Below are 18863 nucleotides of genomic sequence, written 5' to 3'. Positions count from 1 at the left end.
ACCGCTTCGAGCGCTCGGTCGCCGAGCGCGCGCGCGCCCGCACGTTGCACAACCGAGGAAATGCGCTCGAGGCGAAGTGAACGAACGAAAGAACGGTCAGTTGAGTGACCACCAGGATGGTACCATAATCGATACCATGATCGAGGTGCCGATTATGGTACACCGCCACCTCCGGTGTGGAATGTACTGGAAATACGCTGCGGCCCTGTTTCGCGTGCCTATCAGACGCTAAGTACGCCACTTTGATTTTTTCACAGCTTATAACACACAATGTGAGACGATCGTGTGAGAAAAACTGAGTTTGAGACTGAAAAGTATATCTAAAAAGTATATCTAAAAACGCGTCCGAAATGGAAACGCGATCGACGATATTAACACGTCGCGATCGACGGAATACATCGCGCGATAAGAAAAAAAATATCGATCGAGCATCATCGGTGAATGACTCTTTCTTTGTTCTCCGTCTCTCTCTCTCTCTCTCTCTCTCCTCTCTCTCCCCCCCTCTCTCTCTCCCTCTCCCTCTCCCTCTCTCCTACTCGGTGTTCAATTACATATCGTCGCAACGCGCGATATTCGAGCCGCGTGTACAACAGTTGCTACCCCGCTTAGGCTAACTGTACCGCGACGCCTTACGTAATCATCATTTTCGTCCGTAATTAACGCAGCAAATTATGGCGGAGTTCGTTAAACGCGCGCGGGTGTTGCATTAAAAATTTCCAGCCGATGATTTCCGCGCATCGACAGTCCGTTTTTCTCATTTCGACCGAGCGCCGCGTTCGCGCAAGGAAGGAAGTGCACGACGATCATCGTCCAAGGAAGTGTACCGACGAGCGATCGCCGCGCATCGTTTAACGACGGCGCGGAGTCTCTTTACGTGACTACATCGCCGATTCGACGGAAGGATGAGCGAAAAAAGGGGGGGGGGAAGTCGCCGTTGTCGATCGATCATGCCTCGACGCGGAGACGCGAGCCGCGGAGTCGCCACGGTCACGATCACCTTATCGACGCGATCGCGGCGAGTTTCCACCACGCCTCGATTTCACGCTTGGAAATAATTAACCCGTAATACGGTATTACGTATTACGTAACCGCATTACTCCAGGAGAACGTTCTCATTCGCGAGTCTGTCGAAAGAACGCGATAGCCGTATACGAGAGCTACGAGTCGCCGCCACCGGGGACGATCCGCGATGAAGATTCGTCCAGCCGACCACCTCAATCTCAATTCTCGTTGCAAACGATAATTTCCCTTTTTTAAAGCGCATGTCGATGGCGCGGAATGTCACGACAGGAGATTAGATTCAATAAGAGAGAGAGAGAGAGAGAGAGAGAAAATGGGATAGAGGCTCATGGCGCACCAGTGATTATACGTGGACGTGAGTCTCACTTTCGCGCGTAATACACCTACGAACCGATGAGCATTAATGAGCAACGACAACTGAGGAGGCCACCACCTTTCCTCGCAAAAGTAGCCAACAAGCTTGATTCATACGGTTAATTACGATCGAGCGTGGTGACTCTCGCCGAGAAGCGCCTACGTGTCGCGGACAAGCAAGAGCCATTCTGTGAATCGTAAGTACAACGTCGACGGCAGATAAAACCGTACAATAATGCCCGCGACTCGTGAGCGTATCTCATCCTGAGAAACTCGTAAAAGTCACTCGGGTTTAAGCGCGATATCTTTCTTCCTTTCTTTCGTCATCTCTTTCTCTCTTTCCTTCTCTCCGTCTCGCTCTTGCAGTGCGCGACCTCGCTAAATGTGAAAGTGATTATTCACGCCCGTCTACGATGCCCGATGTATAATTGAAGATGTATCGATTCGAGCACGAGAGAACGTCCGTCGCGCATCCAATCTTCGATTCGCACCTGTTCGATCGAGAAAAGCGCGATCGATTCGCACAGCGTGCGAATAGCGACGTATACTGAGTCGAAATTTTTATTCTCCGTTGATCCTGCAAATTCTGTCAAATTTGGGGAATCAATGGAATAAGGAATCTCGAGACACAATGTAGACTATTTATTAGCATCGCGTTAACAACGAAATAATCTAACAAAAGAATTCCCTTTACGTGCGAATAGTAGTAAAAAATGGCAAATTATTTTCACATATATTAGGTGTGTGAATTAATTCGGTCCGTTTTTTCTTCCAAAAAGACTTTAGTATGAAAAAACATGAAAAAGTACACTAATCAAAATATTGGCCATCGCTTGCTATTATTTTTTCCCATCTGTCTGACAGCAGTTGTTGCATTCCGTGACGGAAAAACGACTCGTCCTTCGAAGCGATCCATTCATTGAGCCATTTCTCTATTTCTTCATAATTGTTGAAGTGCTGGTCCGAAAGCCCGTGTGCCATCGATCAGAACAAGTGATAAGCGGATGGAACAATGTCTGGTGAATACGACGGGTGAGGTAAAACGTCCCAGCCAAGTGCTTCCAAGGTGGCCTTCAGAATCTTTCCAACATGTGACCGAGCGTTGTCGTGCTGGAAGATCACTTTGTCGTGTCTCTTCCCGTTCTCATATTCCGGCCGCTTATTCTTCAATGCGTTGTTTAAACGGATCAATTGTTGTTGGTAAAGTTCGGCAGTGACAGTTTGGCTCTGTTTTAATATAGTTCATGATACATTACACCCTTCTGATCCCACCATATACAGAGTATCACTTTCTTGCCGCGAATATTCCGCTTTGGTATCGATGTGGATGGTTTTCCTGGGTCGCTAATGGATTTCCTTCGTTTGGGATTATCGAAATATATCCACTTTTCGTCTCCAGTCACAATACGATGCAAAAAACCTTTTCTGTTTTGCCTGGCAAACAAAATTTCAGACATGGCTTTTCACCTCTCGATGTCTCTTTCTTTCAGTTCGTATGGCATCCATCTTTCTTCTTTGTAAATGTGATCCTATGGCTGCCAAACGCACAGAAATTGTTGATCGATCAATATTCAACAATTGCGCGAGCTCACGTTGCGATTGACACGGATCTTCATCGATTAGCACCTGCAATTCCTCGTCCTCAAACTTCTTCGGCTGATCTGGACAAGGTTTGTCATCGACACTGAAATCATCACTTTTGAAACGTCGAAACCATTCTCTGCATGATTTATCGGTGGGAGCACTTTCACCATAAGCTTCTACGAGCATTCGATGAGCTTCAGCGGCCGTTTTCTTCAAATGAAAACAAAAAATGAGAACTTCCCGGAAATGATGCTCTTTTGGCTCGAATTTCGACATTTTCGAATCAGATAAACACGATGTTATTGTTACAAACCCAAACGTTTATCAACTGAATATTATTGCCAGATATCAAAACTAAAAAATAAAGCCTTTTGCAGACATTAGAGGTTAGAAAATTACATAGTACAGCAATTGACCGCCAGATGGACCGAATTAATTCACACACTTAATAATATATTGTGTTCCGATAATTTAGCTTCGACAGCTTGATAATGCCTAAATGTCGTCTCGGGTATTTTATTCTCGGCAAGTTTGTCACGGACGTCGGTTGAAAACAGAAATCTCCCATATAGTAAATGATTTGACACACTTGGATATACAGGATGAGGAAAAAGTCCCGGACCGGTAAAATATCTCGAAAACCAAGCGTTTTAGAAAAAAATGTTTGGAACAAAAGTTATATGATTTCAAGGGAGACATAAAACAACTACATCATTTTGTTTACAAATGGCACCATTTTCGAGATATTCACTGATCATTATTTTTCTTAAATGGAAACCCCAATTTTTTATTACACCGTCTTTTCCTACCAATTAATTTAAACAACTTTTGTTTGAAACATTTTTTTATTTGCCTAATATTTTTAGAGATATTTAAGGAAAACTTGACAACTTTTTCAATATTTAACTTGCGATATCTATTGTGCGCTAACTATTTGTCGAAAGAAAAAGTGATACTAGACTTTTTTTGCTCTATTTGGTCTCAAGAATATATTGTTATAATAGCGTCCTGACTTTTGTTGATTTTGAAATTTGATGATTTTGAAATTTCCAAAAGTCAATAAGTTACTAAAACTCAGGGCGCTCTTGTAACAATATATTCTTGAGATTAAATAGAGCAAAAAAGTTTAGTACCACTTTTTCTTTTGACAAATAGTTAGCGAGATATCGCAAGTTAAATATTGAAAAAGTTGTCAAGTTTTCCTTAAATATCTCTAAAAATATTAGGTAAATAAAAAAATGTTTCAGACAAAAGCTGTTTAAACTAATTGGTAGAAAAAGACGATGTAATAATAAATTAGGGTTTCCATTTAAGAAAAGTAATGATCAGTGAATATCTCGAAAATAGTGCCATTTGTAAACAAAACGATGTAGTTGTTTTATGTCTCCCTTGAAATCATACAACTTTTGTTCGAAACATTTTTTTCTAAAACGCTTTATTTTCGAGATATTTTACCGGTCCGGGACTTTTTCCTCACCCTGTATATGTATCGCTGACAGCATTGCAACGTTCCACGTCCTTCATCCTGACTTAGCGATTCAGTATCCTGGCTGCTCCGTCGTGACACTGACACTGACACTGATACTCGCGTAGATACGATTCGGTCGAAGATACACGTGCCCGATTAAGTATCTCAAGGGCCGACGAAATATTTTAAACATTTGCGACGAGAATAACATACCTCCCCCCTCCCCTTCCGATCGACGTGATCGATGGTACACGGTGTCACTCAGCGGCTCAAAATATCGTGTATAGACATTCAGAGAAGCACGCGTCGCGTGAAGGTAGGTAGGTCCAGTCATCTTGAAGATCTGCGATGTTTTGAAAGTGTAATTGAAAGTATAATGTTTTCTCATCACACTTCCACTCAGCCATCCAACCATTGATGGGGTAACGTCGGTTGGCGATTAACTTTTTACGTATTGTTTTTCATTATATCTTACGAAGAATACATCTCGGTGGCTTTTGAAATATTTAATCGGGCTCTCCGGCGGATTGCGCGTTAATCAATGTGTGTTTCTTCCGATCGATTCGTTTCGAAATGAATGTCAATATTGCGAACTAGAATCTGGGATGTCATGACGATGCAACCAGAAGCAGGATGCCGCATCGAGAAATCAAGAATAAGACGCAGGACGCCGGGACGCTAATACCGATATATCTAATATTTTTAATGTATAAAATGTGTAAACGTATTTAATGTGTAAACACACTTCCAACGGCAACGAAGAACATAAATAATAAAGAGATTACGAGGAAAGTTTGTCGCCTTATTTGTCCATTAATTATACTTGCCTATTTAATTGTATTAACTTATTTAATATTTGCTCGTCGCGTATAATTCCCTCTGGAGTTGAATAAATTATACAATTAATGCGTTGCTTGTTAAAATGAAGAATAAAACATTAAATACAGGTAGAATGCAGATTTTGATAACCGAATATTAAATAATCCTGAAGTAATCCTCTTTTAAGAGCATTTCAACATGAAAATGACATTAAGTAACTATTTGTAATGTCAGAGCGTGACAACAGCTTGTATGCCTCAACTTAACGCGGAATTAAAATTTCACCTCGGCATGTGAGTCGATTAATAAGTGCGGACGAGAAACGCTGTTCGTGAAAGGCCGTCCGCGACTTTTTTTTGTACATACTCGGAATAGAAAAGTTCTAGCTCTATTGAATGGATGATGCACATTCATCGTAACTTTCCACATAATGCTTGACAAAGGAGGGCCGACTTGGTATGGGACGTTCCGATATACGAACGTGTTGTAATTTACAGCTATACCACGACTAAGAAGATTCTTTCGCGAACTTTTACCGAGTAATCCCGCGAAAGCTTGTGAACCGAGCGAGAAATTGTGATCGATCACCGGATATATATCCGTGCGCGGATAAAATGGAAATGAAGGAAATTCGAGAGGAGACTTGGAATGCACGCGACGGATTATACGATGCGACGAGGCGATAACGAGATACGCAGGGTGCACGTGCGCGAAAATGACTCGGTGTCGCTCGTAAAGGGAGTAGAAGACGTGTGCTTTAACTTGGGGTAACGAGATCGCCGGGAATATGACATTACCGTGAGACTTTGATCCGACCAATTCCGCAACGCGACAACGGCAAACTGCGACGGATGACAGTCGCGGCGCTAATGGGTGCAGCAAATGCAGTACGCGTTAATTTAGAAAGAAGCGGGGTCAATCGCGATAATCGTGCCGGCGGGCGCAACCTTGTGCTATTTTCTTGCAAGTCGCCTCACTGAAGGTTGCAACACTTTTCCTCGGTGAGTTTCGCAACGCATCGTCCGCATCCACCGAGAGAATTTGTTTCTTTCTCGTTCTCGGGACATCCATTTTCTACTATCGGATGCAGAATGTGGTGGGAAGCTTATCGAAGAAATGTGTCGCAAGCTTCAATCGGCCGACCGCGGCACGCGGCGGGGATTAATAGCTGTCGTTTGTCCGCGAATTTGTGACAACAATTAGACACCTCTGGGGATGTAACGATAAATCGATAATATCGAAATATCGATAGATATCGAGGGATAAATATCGAATAGTTACCGATATTTTTTGTCTCCGATAAAATCGATATATATATATATATATCGATATGAATTATACTGATATTTCATATTTTTCAGTTACAGCTCTGGGGGTCTATTACGGTTCTACGACCGAGATGAAAATTACAAAAGCGAGCGAATTTACTGGAATATAGAATTGTGTACAATAAGATAGACAAGGATCGATAATTATTTATATAAAATACAGCGAACACAATGTAATTGATCGATGTCTAGTAAATTCGTTCATTTTTATCATTTTCATCTCAATCGTTGAACCGTAATAGATCTCCTGCTCCATGTACGCGGTGGTCTCCGGCAAACGACTGCGGTTTATAATATATTTTCTAATAAGAATATGACAATAAATTATATGAAGGTAAAAATTTTTAAAAGATTTTTTAAAAATTTTCGTATATATCCTTTATACGCATACCCCTATATGTATAAATTTTTTTATATAAATATCGATATTTTTCAAAATTATCAATATTATCGTTATCGATATTTTGAGAAATCGTCGCATCCCTAGACACCTCGCATATGTCACCTCCGAATTTGATCGCGAAGGAAAATTCTCCCGAATAATGTCGCCGAAGTATCGCGCGACACGCAAGATCCTGGTCGCGAGAGTCGTCGGAGCGACTTTCGGGAATTCCGCGAGTGTCTAAAGCATAATCGCTATCTAATCGCGGCGGAGTGCCTCTCTCCGATCGATAAGACTTTTGCAGCAATCAACCGGATTAAATTCCTCTCGGATGACACGCCAAGTCGAGAGAGAGAGAGAGAGAGAGGGGGAGAGAGAGAGAGAGAGAGAGAGAGAGAGAGGAGAGAGAGAGAGGAGAGAGGAGAGAGAGAGAGAGAGAGAGAGAGAGAGAGAGAGAGGGAGAGAGAGACCTCGCACGGCGGATCATAATTATGGTGTCGCTGCCGACGGTCGAGTTCACGAAGATACGATCCGCTTCCTAGGAATCGTCCCATGGGTGGCGAGTCGATAAGGACGACGCTACTCGGCGCTACCTGACGCAATCTCAGCACGGTGCGGCGTCTCGGCGATTCTCTGATTATCCACACCCGATAATCGCGCGACAGACACGTTAAATAAGAATCTCCCGACCGAAACGCGTGTTCGCCGAGTGACGCCTGCACGTCGGCCGAATTGGAGATGATGACATTCCACCGAGCGGTGGAATGACGCTCCAACGCGACGCAATCGCGAGGTTTGCATATCGAGAAACAAGCGAGACTGATTTATTCCCGTCGATTAAACCTAATTGATCGACGACGAGCTGAGAAGCTGAGGAAGAAACTCGCATTGCGTCGCGTCGCGTCGTGAGAGACTTCGTCTGCGAAGAGCACTTCCAGGGTCTCTCAATCTCCTCTCCGCGAGAATCCGACGCCGCGCTCACACTTGAGAGAGCGCGTGTTTCGCGCACTGACGAGCCCCCGTAATAGAGGAGACTCGTTAACGAGGGCCTCATTCGATCGACTTGCCGCGCGAGCGAGTCGCGCGAGTCGCCCATGCGTTTCACGTCCGATTAACGTGTAAAACCTGTAAACACGCGCGCGACTTTCTACTTTTCTCCGGCGGGATTGTCCAGGTTGCACGAGCGGCGACCCGGCGGCTTGTGTATATCTCCGACTCCGCTGCGCGCGCGCGCGTACGCTCGCTCGCTCGTCGCCGAGCCGAGCGGCGAAATTCTCGATGCACAACGACGATAACGCATCGCATCGCCGGCGAGGAACAAGGCGGTTCATTAAACCGCACAAAAGTGACAGCGCGTAACCGGCCGATGCCTTCGCGCCGGTGCAGCCGGTCTCTTTAGGCCTCGGCAAGCCGTGTGTCGTTTCGCAACTAGGACGCAACGACCCAAAAAAGAGAAACGAAAAGTAGAAAGGAATCAAGTCGCGAGCGGAGCGTCCGCCGCCGAAAGTTGCGGAAGGACGATTAAAAAACACGACGATTCCGCGGCAAACGGGCGACTCCGGAAAGAAGAGCAGCACGTGGCAGGGAAGCAGAAGCGCGGCGGTAGGCAGGCGATCACGCGGCCGGAAATTCCAGCCGATCTTATCTGCGATTCTCTCGTTCCTCTTTCTCTCTTCTTCGTTGAACGCAATGATCGTTTAAACGCTAGGACCGTCTGAGCATGTCCACTTCTTCGTCGTTAATTACGACGGGGGGTTAACGACCCAAGGACTGCGCGCAGGGTGTATGGAGCTGATATGTCGCACGCGCGAACATGAGGACCTTCGCCGCCGCGATTTCGCGATCTCATCGCGGCTCCGCCCCGCCTTCGGCGGGTTTCGCGTGAAAATTCTGTCCGAGTGATCCCGTTAGTCGCGCGTCCGCCTTCTTGAAATACGACAAACCGATTTCTTCCTCTCGTGCGCTGCGTCCCTCTTACCTTCTCTCAACGACGTCTAACAAACATTCTCGTCGATGAGTCAATGACCTGAATTGCCGCTCGGCGAAATGAAACTGCAGCTCCCGTACATGCGTGCGTCCGTACGCGAGCAAGTGCGTGCGTGCGTGCGTACGATAAACGGCATATATGCCTCGCGCATATTACACACACAGCGCACGTATATTTCTACATATTGCGCATCATAAAGATTTGTTACGCCCGGCGTACGACTTCCTTTCTCGCGGGATGATAATTAGCGACGTCCAGCCGCGTTCTTTCGCTCGCTCGATGACCGGACGCGATCGAGGATTCCGATTTTTGCGCTCTCCCTGCGAACGCCCGGCCAACGTTTTCGAATTCTACTTGCACCGGCGCGAAATTGAACTGAGACGCGACCAATTGGATCTCCTGAATAAAGGAATACCACAAACACGTCACATGCTGTGTCGTGATTCAATTCAAATCACCATTTGCAAAATCTTGCCCGTATTTCGAGACACAGTCGGACGGAAATCGGGTGCGACGGAAAATCCCCGAATTCAGCGCGAGGAAAACACAGGAGAATATTACAGGAAAAAAAAAAGATAGAAAAAAGCTCGATAAAAATTACATTTAATCGCGAATCGACGATTACGGAATGACGATTACGGAAAAGGAGGAAGAGAGCATTCGCTGACCATTCACTCGGCGGTGAAGTCTCCGTACGATTTTGTGCGCTATATTTACGCTTCAAAGAGTCGGCTCGACCGACGACGAAGACGAAGACGAAGACGAAGACGACGAGGACGAAGACGACTACAACTACCGCGCCGCGGCCATACGCGCAAAGTAGACTTCGCGTTTCCTTCTTAGACGCGACGTATGTATATTTGAGATTCGTTCGGCCTGCTTCCGCGATTTCCGTATGGCTGCAGCCGTCACACGTCGTTTCGCCTTTTAACGAGGTGCCGGAAAGTACTTCGATCGCGGTTACTACCAGCCCTCGAACCATTAAGACCGTCGCGGTGTAAACGGCGTGTCCCGAAAACCTCTCCAAGAGAGGTTCTCATCGTTCGCGATTCGCCGTAGTGATCTCACGAAATCGGACTGGTGATTTTCGCGAATCGCGAGCCGGCCGCTGCTCACTGGTTATTCATGCGGGATTCTCCGGCACTTTCGCGCTCTCGCGGTGATCCTCATGGTGATCTCGTGTAAAGCAAACCAATTACGGGCACGGCGCATCGAAATGCGCCGAGTCATTCGGCAGCCGATTAATCCGCAACGCGGCTGTAATAATAAATCTACCGCGGCACCTAGCAACTTTAATTAACTCTAACGCAAAAATACGAGCAGCACACAGCAGTTGCACGTCCTACGATCGCGGCGTGTATACGCTATAATAAGAGGCGAGGGAGAGAGAGAGAGAGAGAGAGAGAGAGAGAGAGAGAGAGAGGAGGGGGGAGGAAGGAAGGGACCAAATAAGTAAGGTGATTTAAAACTCGCGAGAGACGCCACTTTGACGCCACCACAGTTCAATTCGTCCTTTATTCTCGACATGGTGTACTTTGTGCGATGTGTGTGCCTTGAAGAGCGTTTAAATACGAGCGCAGCGAGCACAAGGGCACGCACCATGGGACGTCTAAAAAATTCAGCCGAAAGAATGGCGGTGTCGAAGGTTGTGACATTAGTCGCAGGGCGTGCCCTGTATTTCCTGTCGCATATCGCGGTGCGCCTATTGACATTTGCATCACGTTTACCGCCGAGTTTCACTACCAACGTCGTCATCGTCGTCGTCGTTTTCCCACTGCAACGCGCATCCGCATCGGTGCCGTCTCCTCGCGGGCTCGCGGCGGCGTCGCGAAGAGAATTGCAGGAACGCGAGCGCGCATTTCGCGCGAAAATCGACGGCGCTCGCGCGCGCGATTACGAGTGAGCGCGAGACAATTAGATTTGCATAATGGCCGATCGCCACTCGATCCGAACAAAGGCGAAGTACCACTGTACCAGCAGCGGCAAAATACAGCGGGTGCATCTCGAGCGCGCGCGCGCGTCACATAATGGCGGCGAGGGACGGTGTCGTAATCGCGCCTGCCTCCTCAATGGATATGCAAATGCGTTTACGCGCGCGTGTTCATTCTGGTGACTCGCCGCGCGGATAAGGCGGTGATAAGACCGTGCAAACACCGCAACATGGGAGAGGTAGATAAAGCGATCTCAGTTTCGACCGGGTAATGCTGCTTCCAGCGGATAAGGCAAGGGCGGAGATAAGATTGGTCGGCAGATGTCCGACTTCCGAAACTGTACGACGCACGCACGCGTGCACGCCTGGGGTAAGTTTGCAGAGGGAGGAAGAGAGAGAGAGAGAGAGAGAGAGAGAGAGAGAGAGAGAGAGAGAGAGAGAGAGAGAGAGAGAGAGAGAGAGAGAGAGAGAGACAGACAGAACGAGAGTTGACACGTCAGTGGAATATTTTTTGTCTCCTCGTTTCCGATCGATCAAAAATATGCCCTGAATGTTATTCGGTAAAAAAGGCCACGATAAAAACGCGTTAGGGCGGGACGGCGGAAGATCCAACGGCTCGTTTATCTGCCGGCCGGGTGCCGGGAGGAAATATGGTCTATCGATTAGCGGAGTATCAATAATGACGTGTAATCCGTGACACGAGTAATATGAAATTGCGTCGATCGCCGCTGCTTTTCGCTGCATCGGATAAATTCCGGCGATAAGGGAAACCGGTTCAGCGGGTGGCAACAGCAAACGCGGTTGGCTCGCAGCGCGAAATACGTAGCGATTTTCAGGCAGGTATTCGTGGAAATAACTCGGGCGGATAAACGGACGGTCCATGGATTTTTCGCTCCCGGCGAATTATCATACACGATAAACCGGCGATCGCGACTCTGGGGAGAGAGAGACAGAGAGAGAGAGAGAGAGAGAGAGAGAGAGAGAGAGAGAGAGAAATCTATGCGTCGTCGTCGGTAAAGTCGCCGGTTAACGTTAACGGTTTCCACCTGCTCGAGTCGCGGTGTCTTAACGGTCTCGACGAGCTCGGGAAATGATTTTAACGCGCTGTTGAATTGCTAATTACTCTATTCGAGCCAAGTTGCTGCCAAGCGCCAGCTCTCGTTCGCCAGCGTCGCCGCGCAAAGTGGCGATGTTGATTCGAAATAGAGAAAACGCGAGCGCGACTCGAGTGACGTGGAAGTTTGAGGGAGCCGTTGGAAAGCGGCTTAACCCTGCCGGAAAAAGGCCCTTCATCACATGCCGTCGTCGACGCAGCCTGCCGCCGCCGAATAGTAACGACACTCGATTTATTTTTCCTTTATCTCCTTTTTTTCCGTCTTTCCCTCTCTATCTCGAGGCGCGTCTCCTTCTCCATCCGCACTCGCACATTCTTTGATACGTCGCTCGACATGTACTACGTTCGCCACCTATGCAATGAATCGTACGCGCACCTTCGACACGTCGCTGATTTTTTATGCCGCCTCGCAGCAGCGAGGGATGAAGAGAGATGTATGACTTCCACAGGGATAGAAGAGACGAAACGCGCGCAGGTCGATCGAAGAATTGAACAACAGCCAAATACGGAATCGCTCGCTTTTCATGTTTCGACCCGCCCACGGACGTCATAAAAGTAACAAAGAGAGCAGAGGGGAGAAAGAGAGAGAGAGAGAGAGAGAGAGAGAGAGAGAGAGAGAGGAAAAGCAGCTAGCTTTTGCATGACACATTTTCATAGGTCGCTACGTGGAGGTTAATTCTGAAAAATCCCATCTTTCGAGCTACGTTCCTCTGCAGCGATATTTATTTTTCCATTAATTCCAACTCCACGGCTTTATCATCCTATATAAAATTACGTGACTTGGTTACTCGATATCGTCGTGCAGTAAAACGTAAGAGAAATGTCAACGCATGCCGATCTCATCGAGCGACCCGCCGCGGCCAGTTTTGCGTCGAGCTCTTGAGAATTCTTTTACAGCACATAGTCGAGAGGCGTGGAAAGTTGGGGGATGAAATTAAAAGTTCGTCCTACAATGCAACTCGACACGAAAGACTCATCGGAAGCGACATCGCCGAAAAAAATCCGAATCTACTTTGAACCTGACTAGTCACGTCTGCGAGACCCACTTCAACGGATCGGGGTTTAATTCCGAGAGACGAACGTCTAGTCGACAGCATTACTTGCACTTAAAATGATTGCTCCACTTATAGAGATTACATAAAACTCGCGTATGACGTCATGTCGCTTTATCGCGTCGCATTATTACATAAAGAGAAACTTTGCGGGAGGCAGCGAATTAAGGTACCATTGACGCAAATTTCGTGAGGAGCGAAATCGCGAAGAGCGCAAGTCTCGAGAGCGGAGACGACGAGCGAACTCGCGAAGGGTTTCCGAATTTGCGGTAAAATAAAGTCCGGCAGACTTTCAGTAAATTACAATTTACACAAACAAGGGACTACGGTCTCGCACGATCGGACGCTGATTTATCCGGCGACCGCTCGTTGTCTCCGCTCGCGAATCGGAATCGAGTGGGCAGTCGAGCGTCATTCCGCGGCGTCCTACGCGACAATCCACGCCTTGCCTGAAGAATCGAACGCGCGCACCGCGAGGAAAGGTGGGTGTAGAAATACGGAGCTGCAAAATTCGCCGGGATTCTTCGGCGTGAGAGAAATTTCGAACGCGGAAAGGAAAGGAAAAGTGTCTCGTGTGCGCGACCGCGAGAGTCGCGCCGTCGTCGCCGTGGAATTTGCGCGTGCCGACCTCATAACAACCGTGAAATCCGCGCGAACGAACGGCGAACCGTAGACGCGATCGACCTATTAATTAGTTGTGCAACGAGTCGACAACACTTCCAGCGCGTTGAGAAGCCGCCGGAGCGTGTCGCAAATTGCGCGGACGCGATCCGCGGAAGCCGCATTACGTAGTATAACGCCCTCATTCTTCCGCGATTCGATCGAGAAAAATGCACAGAGAGCACATCGCGGTGTTAACAACGAAGCGGGATTTTCTGCGCCATCGCCATATGTGTAATCGAAATATCTTCTAATATAATTGAAATAAAAAATCTAATTCAAACAAGTCTATAAAACCTAAAGAAATTTTCACTCAAACTCTAAATACTCTGCCACGTGAAGAAGAGCTACGCAGTTTTCCAGCTTACTCGATTTTTTTTCTCTTTTTCCTGCGAGATCTCTGAAGCAGGTACTTGGCATTTCACGCGCGATTCAAAATGAAGTTTTCTTTCTTTTACGGATGACTGCACGTCATACTTTTATATAACACGCAAAGTGATGAGTAAAGTCACGAGCATATTTCGCTCCCGCGAAGAACATTCGCCACGGATTCCAAGCGACGCGCAGCGTTTTTCCTCGGCGTCGCTGTTCACCAGCCGTGACGACCATTTGATAGGTCGAGAGTGAAATCTTGTCCTTGGCACGATTGTCCTTCGCCGCGCCGAGAATACGCATCACGATGCACGGAGGACACTGGAATCGCGCGAGTTTAACCGATGCATGCAACGTCTGCATGCGTCTTTCTCCGACAAATAATGTGTTCCTCGACAACCGCGTGGTAGATCCTCGATAAAGCGGCATGTATCTCACAGGTAAGATTCAACGAGCTCGAGCTGCGACGTTCAACCTCTTCGGAGACTTAATGTATTCAAATCGAGAGAATGATTTTCGCTTGGAGCGACACGTAGGTGACATCGGTCAATCATCTGACGAGACGTTCCTCTTTCTTGTGAGATTTTGTGGCGAATATTTGTTCACACAGCACTATTCATTATATCTTTGTCAACCATGTTCGAATTAAAAAAAAGTTGAACGTACATGTATCAGTATCAGTATCCTTGAAGAGGTCCAAAAATAAAAGAGACCCGATTAGATAATAACGAGCCCGACGAAAGAAGACATTCCGACTGCCTGATCGGGGATAATTATAGTTCATCTATCGGGCTAACGGTCTTTCTCGAAGACTTCGCTCGCGGGGAGTAGTCGAGGGGAACGTCCTGAATCTCGGGAATCTCGCGCGACCCGCGAGATACACGGCCAGGACGACTTACGTAAATCGTGCTGACGGTCTCGCTTCTAACCATATCTCTGACATCGTCCATCTCCCGCACGGACGATGCAGCGCCGGGCGCCGGCGTGGGTGCCAGCATCACCTCGCTCGCCATCTCGGATTCCCTCGGTTGCTGGCTTCTTCGTCACGTCGGAACTTTGTGCACGGCGGGCGCGTATGCACACAGTGTCCGTCTCCAGGAGAGAGAAAAAGGACGAGAGGGAGACAGAGACCGGACGGCGATAGGCGGCACGCGTCCAACAGGGAACGACGAATGACTTTAATTTCGGCGACCGACTTCGGGGTTATTATAGCTTTGATATTTGCGCCGCGCCGTTCGTCGGCTCTCGTTACATCTCGTGACGACGTCGCCGTCGCCGTCGTCGCCGTCGTCGTCGTCGTCGTCGTCGTTGTCGTCGTCTTCGTCGTCGTTGCGAGCGCGACTCCGCTCTTTGTTGGTCGATATTATCTCCCTCGCTGACGAACGTAGCAGGAGAGAACGCATCGCTCTCTCTCTTCCCGATAACGCGTCGAAACTGCACTGTCACGGCGCCGGGCCAACATCTGTCTTCGATCGAGTCGGCGGGGTGGAATTCTTGCCACTTTCACGGGAAACTCGAGATTTGGTTTGTTTTCGGGTGATTCAATCACGGCTCCGCGCCGCCTCGCGGAGAAATTGCAGTGCCAATTATAGCTGTATCATTCACACAGTTCTCTCTCCCTCTGCCTCTCTATCCGTCTGTCTATTCTCCTCTATTTCTAGGACTCCTCGCTGTGCTATACACCGCGGCTATAGATCCCAGGAACAGCGATAAGGAGGAAAGAATCGCGATCGATACGCACTTTCGAGACGAATTGACGATGAATCATTCCGCGCTCGCGCGAACACGCTACTACGGACTGCGGAGACGCGATTGTTCCCGTCCGCGAAAATGAGTTTAAACGAGCGATCACGCTCCCCACAGCGCCGAGGAACGCGGATCACCCCTCTCGATCCGTACACAAAACTCACGCACCGTCACCGTTACACGTCACACTCGCGCAATTAACTTCCCGCGGGGAGAGCGACTCGTCGCTCGCCGGTTCCCACCGGTGAGAGAAATTTATTCTCCGCACACAGCGATCGATTCCCGCTGGAATTCTATTTTTATCTCTCCGTTCCCATTAGATTCATTACCGGCGTCGCGCAGTTCGCGCGATTTATACCCGCCTCGGTCGGGGAAACGAATCGTCCACTCGAATTTCACTCAGCTGACTCGCGCCCGTTTTTCCGCGCGCGCGCGCGCACGCGCGCGCATCGTCCGGCGATAATCGCGATGACCCGATCCCGGTGGCCCGACCTGGTGGGCAGCCTTCGGGTGGAGATCCGCGTGCCAGCCCACGGGGAAACACAATCCGCCGGTTCCGCCGCGCGAAACCGCACTAGAGGAGAGAACCGAGCGCGGCCTTTTGATTCCGCCGAGCGCGGCCTTTTGATTCCGCCGAGCGCGCACAGGAGAGACGGCACACACTCGCTCGGTCCGCTCGTCTGATCGTCCGCGGACGCGTGAGTGAGTCAGCTGGTGCGTTTCATGCCTACGAAGAACGCCCACGCTCGCGCAGTGGCGAATCGACGTGTGTCAGGGCCCGAAGCGCGAGCCCCGATCGAGGAACTCGCGTCGAGGACTTCGCGAGCGCGTAATTTCCGCGAGCCGAGCCGTCTCGGGACGGGAAGCGCGAAGGGTTGCGAACGATCGGACGTCACCGAACGACCTCGGGCTGTTAATGAACCCTCCCGAAAGCAATGGCGCGACCCGCGCGGCGGGAGAACGGAACCAATGGCGGAGAGCGGCCGAGCGCGTTTCCTTTCGCGGAAAGCATCCGACAATAAGCACGCGAGACAATGAATGCGCTGTCCCACAGGGGCTGCATTCATTTTCTCACGCTGTATCGGATTACTCGCTCTCTCGACCGAAGGACGTCGCGAGGCAAAGGTAGACGTGCATCGCGGCGACAACCTATCTCATGCTCCCGAGACGCCTCCGCCTTTTGCGAGCCTTTTACAGGCAGGACTCCGTCTCGGGTTCTCGCCTTGTATCCGCTCGGTGCCCGCGCGAACGCGACACCTAAGAGCCCCCGCGCGGAAATATTCAACAGACGGAGGAGCGAGCTCCTCTCTCTCTCTCTCTCTCTCTCTCTCTCTCTCTCTCTACGAGCGAGCGAAAACTTTGAGAAAAAATCGGCGAGAGAGAGCACTCGGGCGAGCTGGAAGCTCGCTAAGGTCCTTCTTCCGCGGTGCGAAACTCCCGCTCTCGAATTCTCGCAGTCACCCACGCCCCGGCATCGTTTCCCTCTTCGCGCGCGGTTTCGAAACTTCGAATCGTCTCGATTATCCGGCCCGGCCAGGAGAAGACCAGGTGCGTCTGATACTTTCACCGATTAATACTTTTTTGAGAGGCGCCTCGCATCCCGCGCCACCAGCAACGTCGAGTATCCCACGTGTTATGCGGTTACGTAACAATAGCATCGGCTCGCTCGCTTTTCTTTTTCGGCTGTCGAGCCGAGCCGATGATGTATTAATTGAAGATCCGCTTTGGAAACGAATAGCGCACACGCGGCGCGCAACGGCCCGCAAAATAAAGTGTATCTTATAAAATAAATTAAGTAAAATGAAGTACATCGCGAGGAGAAAAGGATCGCTTGAATTAATGCGACGAGTCCAGCGCAGTTTGGCTGCGGAAGACAGAATTTCTGCTTCTCACGAACGAAAATTCAGCTCTGATGCGCACGATTGTTTAACGATCGCGATAAGTCAGCGGCGTTTAATTAACGGACCAAACGCGACCTCCATTAAGTTAGCCCCCCCACATAGAAAATAAAATATCTAATAGGTGCAAAATTAAGTGCTAATTAGGTGCTACAATCCTGAATTTAGTGCTCGCACGGTTTGGCAGAAAAAAAAATAAAATAATGGGGGGGGGATAGCTTAACGTTAACTTATCCCCCCCCCAAATAAGAAAAACGTACAACCAACACGTAAAATCGAAAACAAATTATGTTAAAATTAGGTGCTAATTAAGTGCTCCAAGAGATAATTTACGGATATTAAAAATATATCACCGTTCAAAAGTTATAACAAAATAAATATGTCATCTCAACGATGACTATCCAAGAGAGAACTTATATTATAAAATTAGGTGCTCTCGTGGCTATGGTATCAAATTAAACGTCCCTTCACGCACTGTCGAGATACCCAAGCGCCGAATTAAGTGCTCGTCTCGTTTTGCAAAAATTTGCACTTAAACGTCGGCGGACCATGCAGGTGACAAGAGAAGACCTGTCTTAAAAAATTAGATGCTCTCACGATATGGGTCTCAAAACACTCGTTTTTTATACATTATTTAGATATTCAAACGCCGAATTAGGTGCTCGTCCTGTTTTACAAAAATTCGCATTTAAACGTCGGTTGGCGATACAGGTTACAAGAGAGAACCTGTCTTAAAAAATTAGGTGCTCTCACGATATGGGTCTCAAAACAATCGTTTTTTATGCATTCTTGAGATATCCAAACGCTGAATTAGGTGCTCGTCCCGTTTTGCAAAAATTCGCACTTAAACGTCGGCTGGCGATACAGGTTACAAGAGAGAACTTGTCTTAAAAAATTAGGTGCTCTCACGATATGGATCTCAAAACACTCGTATTTTTATGCATTGTTTAGATATCCTAACGCCGAATTAAGTGCTCGTCCCGTTTTGCAAAAATTCGCACTTAAACGTCAGCAGGCCATGCAGGTCACAAGCGAGAACCTGTCTTAAAAAATTAGGTGTTCTCACGATATTAGTCTCAAAACACTCGTCTTTTGATGCCTTGTCGAGATATCTAAATGTTGAATTTGGTGCTCGTGTAGTTTGGCAGA

General features: G+C 48.2%; 1 protein-coding gene across 11 annotated transcripts in view; it reads right to left on the bottom strand.

Annotated features, from left to right (window-relative positions):
• Nucleotides 1-18863, bottom strand: part of Patronin (calmodulin-regulated spectrin-associated protein patronin) — a 62058-nt gene that overhangs the window by 35289 nt on the left and 7906 nt on the right. The window contains exon 1 of one of the 11 annotated variants that reach the window (XM_025303778.1): nt 14970-16419. The exons of the other annotated variants lie outside the window; for them this stretch is intronic. Coding sequence (XP_025159563.1) covers nt 14970-15083 — 114 coding nt within the window. The 5' untranslated portion in view covers nt 15084-16419. Of the gene's footprint in view, nt 1-14969; nt 16420-18863 lie in introns of those variants that run through there. 11 annotated transcript variants of the gene reach the window in all.

This window comes from Harpegnathos saltator, unplaced genomic scaffold, assembly GCF_003227715.2.
Source record: "Harpegnathos saltator strain DR-91 unplaced genomic scaffold, Hsal_v8.6 scaffold117, whole genome shotgun sequence".
In the NCBI taxonomy this organism is placed as follows: Eukaryota; Metazoa; Arthropoda; class Insecta; order Hymenoptera; family Formicidae; genus Harpegnathos; species Harpegnathos saltator.
This window is presented reverse-complemented; position numbering and strand designations above follow the sequence as displayed.